Genomic DNA, 14654 nt, shown 5'->3' with positions numbered 1-14654 from the left:
TTTAGAGTTATAAAACCTTATTTTGTGAATAAAGCTGAGGGGTTTCACAAACTGTCTCTCTACATTTCCCAACATCTTTTCTAAAAATATTAAGAGGAAGTAATTTTAAAGTTAACTACTTAAATAGGAGTATTAAAAAGGGAAACCATTTTTGCAGTCACTTCAGTTTCTTAATAAATTATTTTAGAAATAATTACCTACCTATTTTGACTCTCCCCCTCTCAGGACCTTCTCCCATTACTAGGATATTTGCTGGTTTCTAGAAATAAAAATAGAGCATTCAAATTACTATGTTTATTCTTTTGACATGCTCTAAAATGGAAAAAAAATTTCTTATGACAATATCACTTCTGCATGTTCATCAAAACTATAATCAAATACCAAGTGCTCTCTCCATAGTTAAAACATTTGACATCCTTGAGGTTAACACTAACTTTCCACAAATATCTTTGCTATGGAAACATCTTATTTTCAAAATTATATCATATAAATAATTACAAAGGAATTAAAGCTATCGTTTCTATTTACCCCATAGAAGTAATGAGTAATAATCTAAAAATCTGTATAAATTATAAACTGTCTGCTTGCTGTCCACAACAGAGTTTTTGTGGTTGAAAAATTATATACAAAATTTCAAACCACAACATAATTACCTTCATTTAAATGAATCAAATGGAATATTCCTTGCCAAATATTTCTAAACTACTGAAGGAAAACATAATCAACATTCAACACACTCTATTAAAATTTATACGTGTTTTCAGCTGTAGTTCATGCAAAAGTGAGAAATTCCAAATATAATTTCAAGATGTAAGAAAATAAAAAGCAAGGCTGATACAAAGCTACATAAAGAGAAGAGTAGACTGCAACGTGTCCACCATCTTTTAAGTCATCCTCATTTTTAGCCATTTGGATACAGAGGAGCTGTGGAGATCGGCCTTTGGACAAGTAAGTCTCTTCTGTAAACTGTTGTCCAAGGTCTTCTCAGCTGAAATGGAGAGGGAGTTATGGAGCTGAGTTAACATCTTAAAGGAAAAATTATTAGGACTTTGTGACTAGTTGAAGTCAGAAGATTAAGACGAGGACGATACAGATTTCATGAAGGTTTTGAGTTTATGTGACTAAAAGAATGACGTTGTCTGTATTAAGTTATGAGAGGTACTGGTTTGGGAGGGGGAACAACAAAGAGAAGGAGATGACATACTATTCAGTTTGAGGAAGGTGAGATGCTGACGCATCAAGGGAATGGAAATTGGAGGATTTGGATTTGAAAGTTATTGTCAATGGCATGTGATAACTGAAGACAAAAGATAAGATTAGTTTACCATAGCAGAAAGACAAATTAGCATCAGACAAACCCAAATATTAAAAATTCAAGTTTGACAACGATTTATCAAAGATCCATTATGTATAAAACATTGTACTGGAGACTTTCAGGAAACAAAGAGAAGCCTTTGACTTCAAGGAGCTTAAAATCTAGTAGGGAAAGACAGACAGACAGCTTTTTAGAATATAAGGCACTATGAAAAGTACCAAAATTGCAAAATCAAATGCAGGGAATGAATGATTCTTCTCAGTGAATGTTAGTCTTTAGGAGGGAGATGGCCTTGGATGAATATAAGGATGACTAAGATTTTGATAAGCAGAAACAAAAGAATGACTTTTCAGGCTCAAGGAAACCTGTCAATAATGATGTGGTCACATGAAAACACAGACACAGCATACTAAGAGAGCCTACCAGTGTTTTGATGAGACTAGATAATGGAATGCTCAGTGTAGAAATAAGACTAGAAACTATGTTGGGAATAAAATGCCACATTAAAGAAACGAGTTTATTCTATAGACTAAGCTGAGACAGAATAGTGAGATAATCAGATCTATATTGAGGGAAAAATCTCTGGTAGCAACTGGAAAGGATGGATAGATCTCAAAGTAGAGAAACAGAGTCCAGTTGGATGTGGGCTACAATAGTCTAGGGAAAACTTATGGGCACCTAAACTGTGATGATGGTCATGGAGGAACGTATCAGAGCATTTCAAGGTAAAAGTACAATACTTGGCATGGCTTTTTTACACCACCTTCTCCACCGTCCCTAGTCATTCATTTAACAAATACTGACTGAGTACATACTAAGTATCAGGCGGTGGTTTAGATGCTAGAGATACAGCAGTAAATAAACCCAGGAAAAATCCTTGCCCTCATGAAGCTTACATTCTAGGGGGAAGACAAAGGCAATAAACATACAGTACATCAGCTATTGATAAGTACTGTGGAAAAAGAAAAACAAGGAGAATACAAGAGATTTCCACGTCTGGCGTTATGGCTGACTCGGTGCTCTGGGGAAACCTGTCATTACAAAAGAAACACATGCTGCATCAGAAACATTCCTTGAAGGATCCCTGATCTTACAAGAGGTCTACAATAACCCCCAGCCTCACCCCAAATAATGTATCCTTGTGGCTGGACAGTGGCAGAAAGGCAGGATGGCCTGAGGGCAGGTGCCAATAACACACTTCAGTGGAGAAACTGACCTTGGGCCACCAGCAACGCAAGGAAGCTGAGCCTGCTACCCCACAACCAACCAAGACTCTCAAGGGGACTAAAGTAAGCCGAGATGCTACCAGTAGAAGCAAAAGAAAATCCTCTCTGGAGGAAAAATTCCTAACTTAGGCCAAAGGGCTAAAACAATACATTTTCATGCTAAAAACATTATTTCCGTATTGGATTAAAAGCAAAATCCATTCATATACTATTTACAAGAGATCCACCTAAGTGGAAGCATCATAAAAGCTGAAAGTAAAAGGCTATTAAAAGATGTATCAGGCAAACTGTTAAAAGAAAGCTGGATCAGATACAGTAATATCAGACAAAACAGCTTTTAAGACAAAAGCATTATTAGTAGAGATGGTCACTGTCTAATGATAAAAAGTTCAATTCACCAGGAAGAGCAACACTCCTAAACTTGTGATGTACTTGAAACCCATATAGCAAAAATAAATATAACTTTAGGGAGGGAAAAAGATCAATGATAACACACTTTTCTCAATTATTGATATGTCAAGCAAACAAAAGATTAGTAAGATACAGACTATCCAAAGGACACAATTAGCAAGGTTGATCTAGCAGTCATATATATAACTTTTTACAAAATAAATAGAGAATACACATTTTTCTTAAGCACACATGGAACATTTACCAATACTGATTACGTACTGGCAGGTCTCAAGACATTACGAGGAATTGTTATCAAACAGGCTATAAACAATAAAGGCATATGGATTGGAGAGGCAAAAACAAAACTATTCTTATTTGCAAATGATATAATTATCTACATAGAAAACTCAAAGTACTTATAAACAAATTATTAGCAGTAGGAAGGGAGTTTAGTAGGATGTCTGGCTAATAGAACAACATGAAAAAGTCAACTGTAATTCTACATATCAGCAAAAAAATGGTAGGAAATATAATTTTTCAAAGGCAGCATTTCTAAATCAACAACAAAAAGAAAACCATTATAAGGTGCCTAGGAATAAATGTATCAAAGAGTGTACAAGATTTTTATACAGAACATCTTGAAACCTTATCTTAAATGACATTAAAAACCCTAAATAAATTAAGAGCCCATGTTTATAGATAGGAAGACTTAATATAGTAAAGACATCGATTCTCCCCATACTTATCTGTAAATTCAATGCAACTTCAATCAAAATCTCATCAGGGTTTTTTATTGTGGAACTTGAAAAGCTGGTTTAAAAATATATGTGGAAGAGCAAAGAGCTAAGAATAGCCAAGATACTGTGAAGTGTTAGCAGTACAGGATGAGGAGAGGAATCTGGCTCAAAACATGGTATCAAGATTTATTTATTAGGTTGGTGCAAAAGTAATGGTGGCTTTTGCAATTATTTTTAACCCTTTAAACCGCAAATACTTTTGCACCAACCTAATAAAAGCTATAGTAATTAAGACAGTATGATACTGATACAGGGATAGACCAACCAATCAATGGGATAGAACTGAGTCCCTAGATGGAACTGTGATAGTGAAAGAAGAGGAACTTCAGATTAGTGGAGAAAGAAGGAACTACTCAATACATGGTGCTGGCACAACAGGTTATCCAAATGGGGGAAAAAATAAATAAAATGAGTCCTCACCTTATACCACACACACATAAATGTCAGGTGGGTTAAAGACGTCAATGTGAAAAGCAAAACTTTAAAACTTTGTGTGTGGGGCAGCCGGATGGCTCAGTTGGTTAGAGCGCGAGCTCTCCACAACAAGGTTGCTGGTTCAATTCCCTCATGGGATGGTGGGCTGCGCTCCCTGCAACTAAAAATTGAAAATGGCAACTGGACTTGGAGCTGAGCTGCGCCCTCCACAACTAGATTGAAGGACAACTATTTGGAGCTAATGGGCCCTGGAGAAACACAGTGTCCCCCAATATTACCCAATAAAACAAAATAAAAAGTTATTAAAAACAAAACAAACTTCGTGTGTGTGGGCAGGGCGAGGATATAGGAGAATATCTTCCAGACTCTGAGATAGGGAAGAATTTTTTTTTTTTAACTAAAGTTTATTAGGGTGACAATGGTTAGTAAAGTTACATAGGTTTCAAGTGTACAATTCTGTATTACATCATCTATATATATATCACATTGTGTGTTCACCACCCAGAGTCAGTTCTCTGGGAAGAATTTCTTAAAGAACATACAAGAAATAATCATAAAAGAAAAGACTGATAAGTTTGGCTATTAAATAACTTCCAATCATCAAAGATGAAGAAAGTAAAAAGACAAAGCACAAACCAGCTACACACTGGTGAAGTACTTGCTACACACATAAGTAAGAAAGATTTAGTATTCAGAATAAAGAACTCCTACAAATCAATATGAAAAACGACCTTATAGAAAAATGGACAAAATGTCTGAACAGGTATTTAACAAAAGAAGAAACATGCTTAACCACTAAGCATATGAAAAGATGTTCAACCTCAACAATAATGAAGGAAATGCAAATCAAAATCACAGTGAGATACTATTTTACACCTAGGAGATTGGTTAAAAATTAAGAACTACTGAATAGGACGTGGGTCTGGGGTAACTCCAACACATTGCTGGTGGGAGAATAAATTGGTACAACTTCTTTGGAAAAGAATTTGGGACCATCCTGCAATTGAAAAATTGCTTACCTTTCGACTCAGTAATTCCATTTTTAGATCAACTAGAGAATGTTCACAGAAGCAGAGTTTGTAATACAAAAAAATATGGACACAACCCATATTTCTAGCTAATAGGAAAATGGAAAAGTTAATTGTGGTAGAGTCACACTTGAATTTTAAAACAGCAGTGAAAATCAATGAATTACAAATAAAGGGAAAAAAATGTTCAAATCTTGGAAGCATTACATTGAGTGAAAAAAGTAAATTTGAGGAAACTACAGCAGGATGCCATTTTCATAAAACTTAAAACCAAGTAAAACTAAAGAATATACTGTTTAAGCATACTACACATGTGATAAGCTTATTTTTAAAAAGGAGTGAATAACAGATTCAAAATTCAGGATATTTGTTTACAAAGGCAGAGGGATGAGGGGAAAATATAAATTTAAACACCATTTAAGTGCATTTAACTTTTCAAAGCATTTTCACACAAATTTCCTTTTTCTTAACAGAAATACTCAAGGGCCTGCAGGGCTAGAGGCAAGTCTCAGAACAACTCCATGGAATCCCCAAGATTCCACACTGAGTTGTGTTTACAGACACTGTACTTGATTTTCAAAAGGCTAACTTGAACGCATGGCAAACGCATACGCATTAAAGAAAAAAAAAAGACACTGCAGCTGATGCACATACACCTACATCCACACATACAAACCTAAAAGAATGAAAAAAGAATACCAAAATTGCTCTGACCTAGTTACATCCCAATTAACACAGACTATGCTTTACTAAAACTCCTCTTCTTACTGTGAACACAAAATGCCAGCTGTGAAAGAAAGTGATACTGCTGGGTTTGCACACTTTAGTTACCATAGAAACGGTAGAAATGGCAGAACTTGGATGCTTCACATTTAAGTTACCAGCAATAAAACTGGATAGACAAATCAAGGCTGTAGGGTTTGTTTTAGTTAAATTATATTTTAAAGGTAAAAGTCAGGGAATACTATTAATAAACAATATTCTTGAAATATCTGTATTTTAGCAAAATTCAATTAATTCTTGAATTTACATTTACATGTACTCCACCTGCCTTTTCCTTTTATAGAATCAATTTTTTTTCACAAGGTTAAAATTATTTCAGTTAATTGGCACATCGTAAATAGAACAGCCTAAAGATATACAACTAACCAGCTACATTTGCTTTGCATTCCCTACCCCAGGACATTTGCAACAAAAATATGAAACCCACAAGATGACTCTTAGCATCACCAATAAAGATGGAAAAACACAAGCACAATTGTCTACAATCCTGAATGATAGGAACAAAACCAATCAGAATATCAGACTAGTTTCTGAACAATGAACAGTGTTGGCCTAATATTAATGGCTACAGCCATTCTTTTATTTAAATATAGAAGTGACATCACTCTCCTCACATTTGATACAGAAATACACTCCCAGGAGAAAACCCTCAGTTTATGTCCCTTTCTCTACACTGTTCTCCATTGTTCACCTTGAATAAATAAGATTCTGTGTTGTAACAGACAGGGCAAAGAATTATCTGAGAGTAGAGACATGGTTTTTTTCCCTTAGCAAACAGAAATAGTCACTTGCTTATAGCATCATAACTATTTACTCCTTAAAAGAACCTCAATGAAGGTAGAGAATTTAAAAATACAGACATTCTGAAATTGTGATCGCAACCTCCTAAAGGGCAGGGAAGATATTTCTTTCACCAATTTATGTATCGACTGAAATCCAGGCATATAATATAAATAAATATTTGTTGACTGAATGAACAAATAAATAAATGAACAAAAAATACCAATGGATAGTACTCATAGCCCTTTGATAGGCAAGTTCTCAATTTTAAGAGTTTTAAGAAACTAGAGTAACCACTTACCCCATAATATGCCAAGCTCACTTCTGAATACAGATTTTTTAAAATCTTGATTCTAGCTTATTCCAGGGTTTCAACCATCACCCATGTGCTAATGACTCTGAAATCTGTACCCCTAGGTCTCTAAACTATGTTTCTTAGAGATATGTCAACTATATGCTGCCCATCTCCATAATCATCTCAAACTCACTTGTTCGAACTGAATTTTTATTGCCCCTCTTTCTGGTATTCCCTTCTCAGTCACTCAATCAACAAAACAGAAGTCGATCATCCTGTGTGTATCACTCAAATCTAATTAATCCTCAGATCTGGTTATCTTACTTCCTAAATATTTACCTACTAGCTCACCTCCTGCTACCTTGCTTACCTGTTGTAATTCAGGCCTTCATCACTTCTCAGCCAGCTCATTCCAACAGCCTGATACAGCTCCTACCCCTCCACCCTCAAACCAGTTCTCTATATCCCTGTCTTTTCTTAAGCAAAAACCTGACCAGCTCAGCTCCCACTGACCACAGGAAAAATCCATACTTGGACACATGGCAGTAAAGGTCCACTAGAATCTGGTCCCGACTTGTCTCTTTGTCTTCTTTCTCTACTTCCTGCTTTGCCTCAGTGATTCCCAAGTGCTTGTGGTTTCTTACCCCCTGCTCTCCTTCGCGCTGTCCCTCCACCTGGAATGCTCTCCCCACCCACTTCTCCCCTTCGCCTTATAAACGCCTCATCCTTTTAGACTCAGCTCAGTGTGAGTCCTCCAAGAGCGCCCCCATCCCAGCTGGCTAGGTATTCTCCTTCTGTGCGCTCAGAACCTCATGCACAGCTGATACCTGAATATACCTCGTCATTTCTTTTTTAAACCTTATGATCCTATGATTATCCATTGACGTATATCTTTCAAAATATGTTTGTAAAGCATATATTCTAAGTCTATAAACCAGTCTTCCCCCATAGAAATCCAGTTACAAATGAACAGTCCAAATAAAAATGACAAGTTCCACAGATCTGTAAGTGCCATACTTTAGGCATATTGTGGGTTAAATAAGCTTTTGTATTCAGAGAACCTAACTACTGCTTAAAGTGCTGTTTCTAAGGGAATAATGCCTTGCCAGTTCGAAATTGCACATCTACAAGTAGATGCAAGCCATCTTTAAATCAGGAGCAGTCTACAGTATTAAGCACTGCAGTTAATTTCTTTTTGCCTTAAAATGGTCTAGAGGTATGTGTAATGAACAACCATGCTAAGCAAACCTTGGCGTTCACAGTAAACAACACCTGCCAACCCAGCCCTGCAAACAGTGAACAATACACTTCTTTGTCTCTGCCTTTTAGGAGTGGTTACAGGCCTGAACAGCAGAGATAAGGTTTTCTTTTCTTTAACAAGAAGCAATAAAAAGCAGTCATTATAAAAAGCTTAATGCGAGACAAACACATGTATCTAGAAGAATATTTACCCAACTTCAAGGTCACTAAGATAGTATAATCAAGATATATTATTCCACGGTGACAGCAATGCCAGGAATAATGTCACATTCAGATTCTATCCTGTTCATTAAAGAGTACAACATATCTGCAGAGAAGTAACACTCACGTAGAAAGCAGTTTTGTATTTACATTTGTGATATTCACATTCAAATCAAATCACTCAGTCTTATTATCATGACAAATTAAGAACCCAGGATTAGAATCCAAGTCTCTCAGAGACACATTCCAGGCCAGGGTTATGAGAAGCACACTTGGAAAATGCACAACACTTAATTGATTTATGGCCCTTACCTCTAGAAGACTTCTATCCAGATATGTGCTTGGTTGAGAATATGATCACACAAAAATTACCATCATATATAATCTCCCATTGAAATGACTCATCAGTCCTCGCATGCCAGATCCCCTCTTTATGAAGATACCATCATTCTCAATAAGAGATCTTGAATCATCCTACAGTGCTAGTCAAATAGAATGCCCGTGGTGGTGATTACCCAGCTCTGACAGTTAAGTTTGTGAACTCATCCTAGAAAAAAATGCTACATACCTCACTGCTGAATACCACTACGGTCATCTTCGACGTACTCCCCTTGGGAAGCTATGCACTGATGCCAACACCTAGTCCACCGACCCCTCAAAGCAATTCTGGAACTCTTTTTCTGGAATGGCCATCAGAGCCATTGTTGTATTACCCTTGATGTCCTGAATGTCATCAAAATGTCTTCCTTTCAATATTTCCTTTATCTTCGGGTAAAGAAGTCACTAGGGGCTAGATCGGGTGAGTAGGGAGAGTGTTCCAACACAGTTACTTGTTTACTGGCTAAAAACCCCCTCACAGACAGTACTGTGTGAGCTGGTATATTGTCATGATGCAAGAGCCATGAATTGCTGGCAAAAAGTTCACACCGTCTAACTTTTTCACTCAGCCTTTTCAGCACTTCCAAATAGTAAACCTGGTTAACTGTTTGTCCAGTTGGTATAAATTCATAATTAAAACTCCCTCTGATATCAAAAGTTAGCAACATCATTGCAAAAAAGTTCTTGAACTTATCAGAACTTGTTACATTTGTCCAACTTTATCAACGTGTAATTAAAATGGGTACATCATATTGTATATAAATTCTACCTCAATAAAATTGATTTAATAAAATAGTATGCCTGAATTGATTCTTCAGTTTTAAACACAGGCCTCAAAGTACTGGGACTCCATCTGTAGCCCTTGGTTCCTAGCCAGTTCCTGCCACTGCTGTCACTGTGGAATATATCTTGACTATACAGTCTCTGTTTAAAAAGAGACAAATGATCCTAAACGGAGTCACTTCTGCTAGGCCTCATGTCAGCAAACCAAGTTTAACACTTAACTGCAGTTGCAGATTCCCAGGAATGTAACCTTTAGCCTGTCCATGTGGAATTGCCTGGTCAGTACTAGTGAGCTCATCCGTCAGACAGGCCCCTTTCTTTCCCCTTAGGAGGGAGAGACCCTGCCTGAAACCTGCATTCTTTACTATTAATTTCCTTTTTTCCACCCCTTTCTGCCTTTAAAACCCTTTCCTTTTCCACAGTTCAGCAGAGGTCCTTTTTATTTGCTAGAAGGGATGCTGCTCGATTGATGAAAAGGTGAATAAAGCCAATTGAACCTTTAAATTTACTCAGTTGAATTTTGCTTTTTAACACTTTTTAGTGACTTTGAAGTTAGTTTGGCAAATAGCCTTCCATATACATGTGTTTGCCAATACAGGCTACGAAAACGTGATGCCAACACCAGGGATCATCAAAAGAGCCCTGTCCCTGAGCTGAACTTTCAGAGGCCTCATGGGCCTCTGTGAGTCTAAACATGTCCCCTTCGAAGGTGGCCCTCTTGGAAGTGTGATGCTTAGTGTGTACCACCGGCCTGTGAAACAGCTGGTAGAGCATCACATTCTAACTCAAAGTGACAGATGTACAGGACTCCCCTGAAAGCTCCAGGTACTGGACTTATGGTTATGGATGATGGAAAAGCTGTCATGCCAAAAACATCACAGCCCGTATCTAAAGAATCCTTCAGTAATACCTTCTTACATGCGTAAGGTGTGTGTCGCAGTACCCAGAGCATGGTAAGAGACATTACCTCATCTTCAGCAGGCCTCGGGTAGAACAGCAGGACAGGAGTCACAGCGCATGGATGCTGATGTCACTACCATCAAAGGCCTCACACTGCAGACAGGAGGGGCTGAGCCACAGACTACCGAGGACCCAGCTATAAGGAACCAGTTAGGAAGCAGAGGTCATCTGCAGGAACACTAACGTGATTCCTCATTATGGCAAGGTCTGTAATTATCCAAAATTACCTAAAATTGCAGGTTAGAGGATAACCAAGCCACCCTTTACTTTTTCATTGCTAGCTCTGCATTCTGAAGAAAGGAGGATGATTAAGTCATATTAAAAGAAATACTGCATTCTGTCAGAATTATTTCGGAAGAATGTTAATAAGTCAAATGAAAAATAATAAATAGAAATTCATTTGATTAGCATGGAACTGTTAGAATGAAAATTAAGCTATTTGAATCACTTGCTAATTTTGATCTCATTTAAGCAAAATTTTTTTAAACATTCATACTTTTAAATATGAAGAGTTGACAAAAATATTAGCAATATTTAAATATAAACAAGATGAAATATGGCTTTTTTTTTTTTTTTTAAATACCAAGAAGCATATTTCACCTATTTATAGTAGGGTTCTACTTTGTAAAGCAGAAGGGACTATGGAGAATACCAGACTAAAAGAATTGTGAGAAAAAAAGTGGTTTTTAAAAAAAGGGCATCTTTGGGTTGCTGATGGGATCCAGAAAGGATGTACAGAAGTTTTTACAGAAGGGAAATTAGGAGGAATTCCGGAACTCTGCAGCTGAGACTAGGAGGTCGAAATCATATAAAGTACCTATAATTATCATTTCTGAAATGAGTAAACTGAGGCTTAAGGATCAAGATTAGCTATCTTAGAAATATTTTTTTAAAGACTAGGATCTCAAAGCTCCCATATCATTAAAACTAAGCAAGGCTAAAACCTAAAACATTACTAAAATGCTTACAAAATGCTGGCATGATGGCTATAGCAAGATTTTAAGGGTTTCTTTAAGGTATAACAACACATTCACCTCATCAGGCCCATTTAGTACAAACAAAATTAAAAACCCGATATATCTCCTTGTCAGACAAGGTATGAAGAGAAGCTGTGCTGCACACAGAGATTTCTAGACAATTCTCCAGCCACCAAGCACTTATTTTAATCAAACTATCATGATTGACAACAGTACAACCCTTTTCTCTTCCAACTGAGTAGAAACAGAGGGCCACCTCAGACTTTCCTATATTGGACTCACACAGTTTCTAAAGAGGCTTCAGGTGCTCTCTTTATCTTTAGCTAAAGGACGATAGCGTTTCATGCTTCCTCATGGTGTCCTGTCACTGCTTCTCAACTAGCTGTTCAATTCAGCAACCATGGAAAACGATGTTTTTGCCATCATTTAAATTGTTGCCTTTGTTTTACACAAATGAATGAAAAACAGAAATTAAAAAGTACTAACATTAGTGATAAGCATAGGCCTCAGACTGCATGACAAAGAGGAACTCTCTAGGTATGTTCAAAATGAAAAATCCTTGATTTCAATAGCAGGGAGGGGAAAAGCGAGGAACATACACTGAATTCTGGAAAGAAAGCACTGAAGACTATTTGTAAAAGGGAAGAGACAATCGGTACATTATAATGCGTTTAGCTCTCCAAAACCAGAACTACCCCCAAACTCTTACAATCTGTGCAAGTTTTATACATGGAAAAAAATTATATGCAAGGAGGGCGTTTCTTGCATTTTCTTTATTATACTCTTACTGAATAACAAGGACCGTAGCAGGACTCAAACATCACTGAAAAGCCTCTCACACTCTGGTAGGCAGCTTTGGCCATGGTTTCTGGTCACTCCCACTCCTGGATACACACTCTTGTGTAAACTGCTCCCTTTGAGCATGGGCTGCACCTACTGTAGCGACTTCTCCTAAACAGAACACAGCAAAAGGAATGGCTGTCGCTCCCACGATTAACTTACAGACACTGTGACTTCCATCTTGCTAACACACACTCTCTTGCCCTCCTGTTTACTCACTCTGTTGAAGAAAACCGCCATGTTATGAGATGCTCTATGGTAAGGAACCAAGGAAAGCCTCCACATCTCAGCTCATGAGGAAATGAATCCTGCCAACAACCACGTGGGTGAACTAGGAACCAGATTCTTCCCAGTCAAGACTTGAGATGACAGCAATCTTTTAAAGAGACTCTGAAACAGAGGACCCAGATGAGCTACACCTAGATTCCTGACTCAGGGAACCTGGGATGATAAATGTTGATTAAAAGCCACTACATTTTGGGGCAATTTGTTACACAGCAATATATAACTAATATTTAAAAAAGACAATATACATAACCAACATATCATAAACAACCTAGAATGCTATTGACAATCCAATAAAAACTCTTTCTGAACATAAGGAAGAAAATATGTCAACAAACCAAAACTATATAGTTTTCTATCAGGTACTCTGACAAAATATCCCAAATCAAATATTATACATTTCCCTGTAGCTAGAATATCTATTGCATCATTTTCTTTAATCAACTGAATTATATTTAACTCTAAGTATTATTATTATTATTGACCTCTAATAAAATAAATAAGTATTTAGGTTTGTGACAGAAGTGACCTTTTGAAAATCCAAAAATGTTTGGTAGACATTAACTAATAACAAAACCCAAACATTACTACTATACAAAATTATTTTCTTATTCAACCGGATCTCACAAAATTTCCATGTACCATATTTGCAAACCATATAGTTATTTGTGCCTATAGACTGCAAAGACTACAAATTCACCCACTATTGTGAACAATAATTATAATTTAAAAGTTACATTAGTGGGGCCGGCCTGGTGGCTCGGGCGGTTGGAGCTCCGTGCTCCTGGCTCCGAAGGCTGCCGGTTCGATTCCCACATGGGCCAGTGGGCTCTCAACCACAAGGTTGCAGGTTCAATTCCTCGAATCCCACAAGGGATGGTGGGCGGCGACCCCTGCAACTAAGATTGAACACAGCACCTTGTGTTGAGCTGCCGCTGAGCTCCCAGATGTCTCAGTTGGTTGGAGTGCGTCCTTTCAACCACAAGGTTGCCAGTTTGACTCCCACAAGGGATTGTGGGCTGTGCCCCCTGCAACTAGAAACGGCGGCTGGACCTGGAGCTGAGCTGCGCCCTCCACAACTAAGACTGAAAGGACAACAACTTAACTTGAAAAGGAGGCCTGGAAGTACACACTGTTCCCCAATAAAGTCCTGTTCCCTTTCCCCAATAAAATCTTTTAAAAAAATAAAAATAAAAATAAAAAATAATAAAAGTTACATTAGAGTTTTGGGATAGGACATCCACAAATATTTTTTAAAAGACAGATCTAGGGTCAGAGCCCTGAAGCATTCCTTTGAATCCTTCATTCAATAAAGATCTAGCATTTATCATGTGCTAGGTGCTGAGATATGAAAGTGAAAAACAGATACTTAAAGTTATAGTTCAGTTTATGCCACTAATCCAGTAGCAACATTCTGTGACTAAGGAGCCATAAATCCATTTAACAATGCTATCATTTAGCCAGCATTTCTCTACCTTTGCTAAAGAAAAATGTGCAATTGCCAGATGTTTTGCTAAAATTCATGTCAAGTAACTTATGAGCAGAAACAATATGCCAATGCTAGGAACACAAAAATTAGTGAGATATGATCCTTGCTCTCAAGAAGCCCATAATTTTGAAAAAGAGATAAACTATGTCATGGCATTCTTCCAACCTACCAGAACAGTAGTCCCATAAAAGTGCGTCATCCTATATTTCATCTTCTTACTCTTAGCTACATCCTGCTATAAAATTAAAATACATCTTTTTCCCCTTGGTGTTTACAAGTTCCAAATATTTATAGACTTATGTCTCTACTTCACTGTCTTTCAGCCAAGATGAATATACTTAGCTCCTTTTCTCCTTTCTTTTTAAAGCCGTTCCTCAATATAAGTAATCTTTTTGGTGACTTTAAATTGTCTATTTCTGTATTAAATTC

The 14654-nt window shown here is 37.2% G+C and overlaps 1 protein-coding gene across 3 annotated transcripts in view; it reads right to left on the bottom strand.

Moving 5' to 3' along the window:
- The window catches only part of CDK19 (cyclin dependent kinase 19), a 130575-nt gene that overhangs the window by 25393 nt on the left and 90528 nt on the right, over positions 1-14654 (bottom strand). For all 3 annotated transcript variants that reach the window (XM_019735007.3, XM_074333445.2, XM_019735006.3), the window contains one exon: positions 202-259. In XM_019735007.3, coding sequence (XP_019590566.1) covers positions 202-259 — 58 coding nt within the window. The remainder of the gene's footprint in view (positions 1-201; positions 260-14654) is intronic.

This window comes from Rhinolophus sinicus, chromosome 2 (assembly GCF_057876585.1).
Source record: "Rhinolophus sinicus isolate RSI-liver-muscle chromosome 2, RSI-T2T, whole genome shotgun sequence".
NCBI classification, from domain to species: domain Eukaryota; kingdom Metazoa; phylum Chordata; class Mammalia; order Chiroptera; family Rhinolophidae; genus Rhinolophus; species Rhinolophus sinicus.
This window is presented reverse-complemented; position numbering and strand designations above follow the sequence as displayed.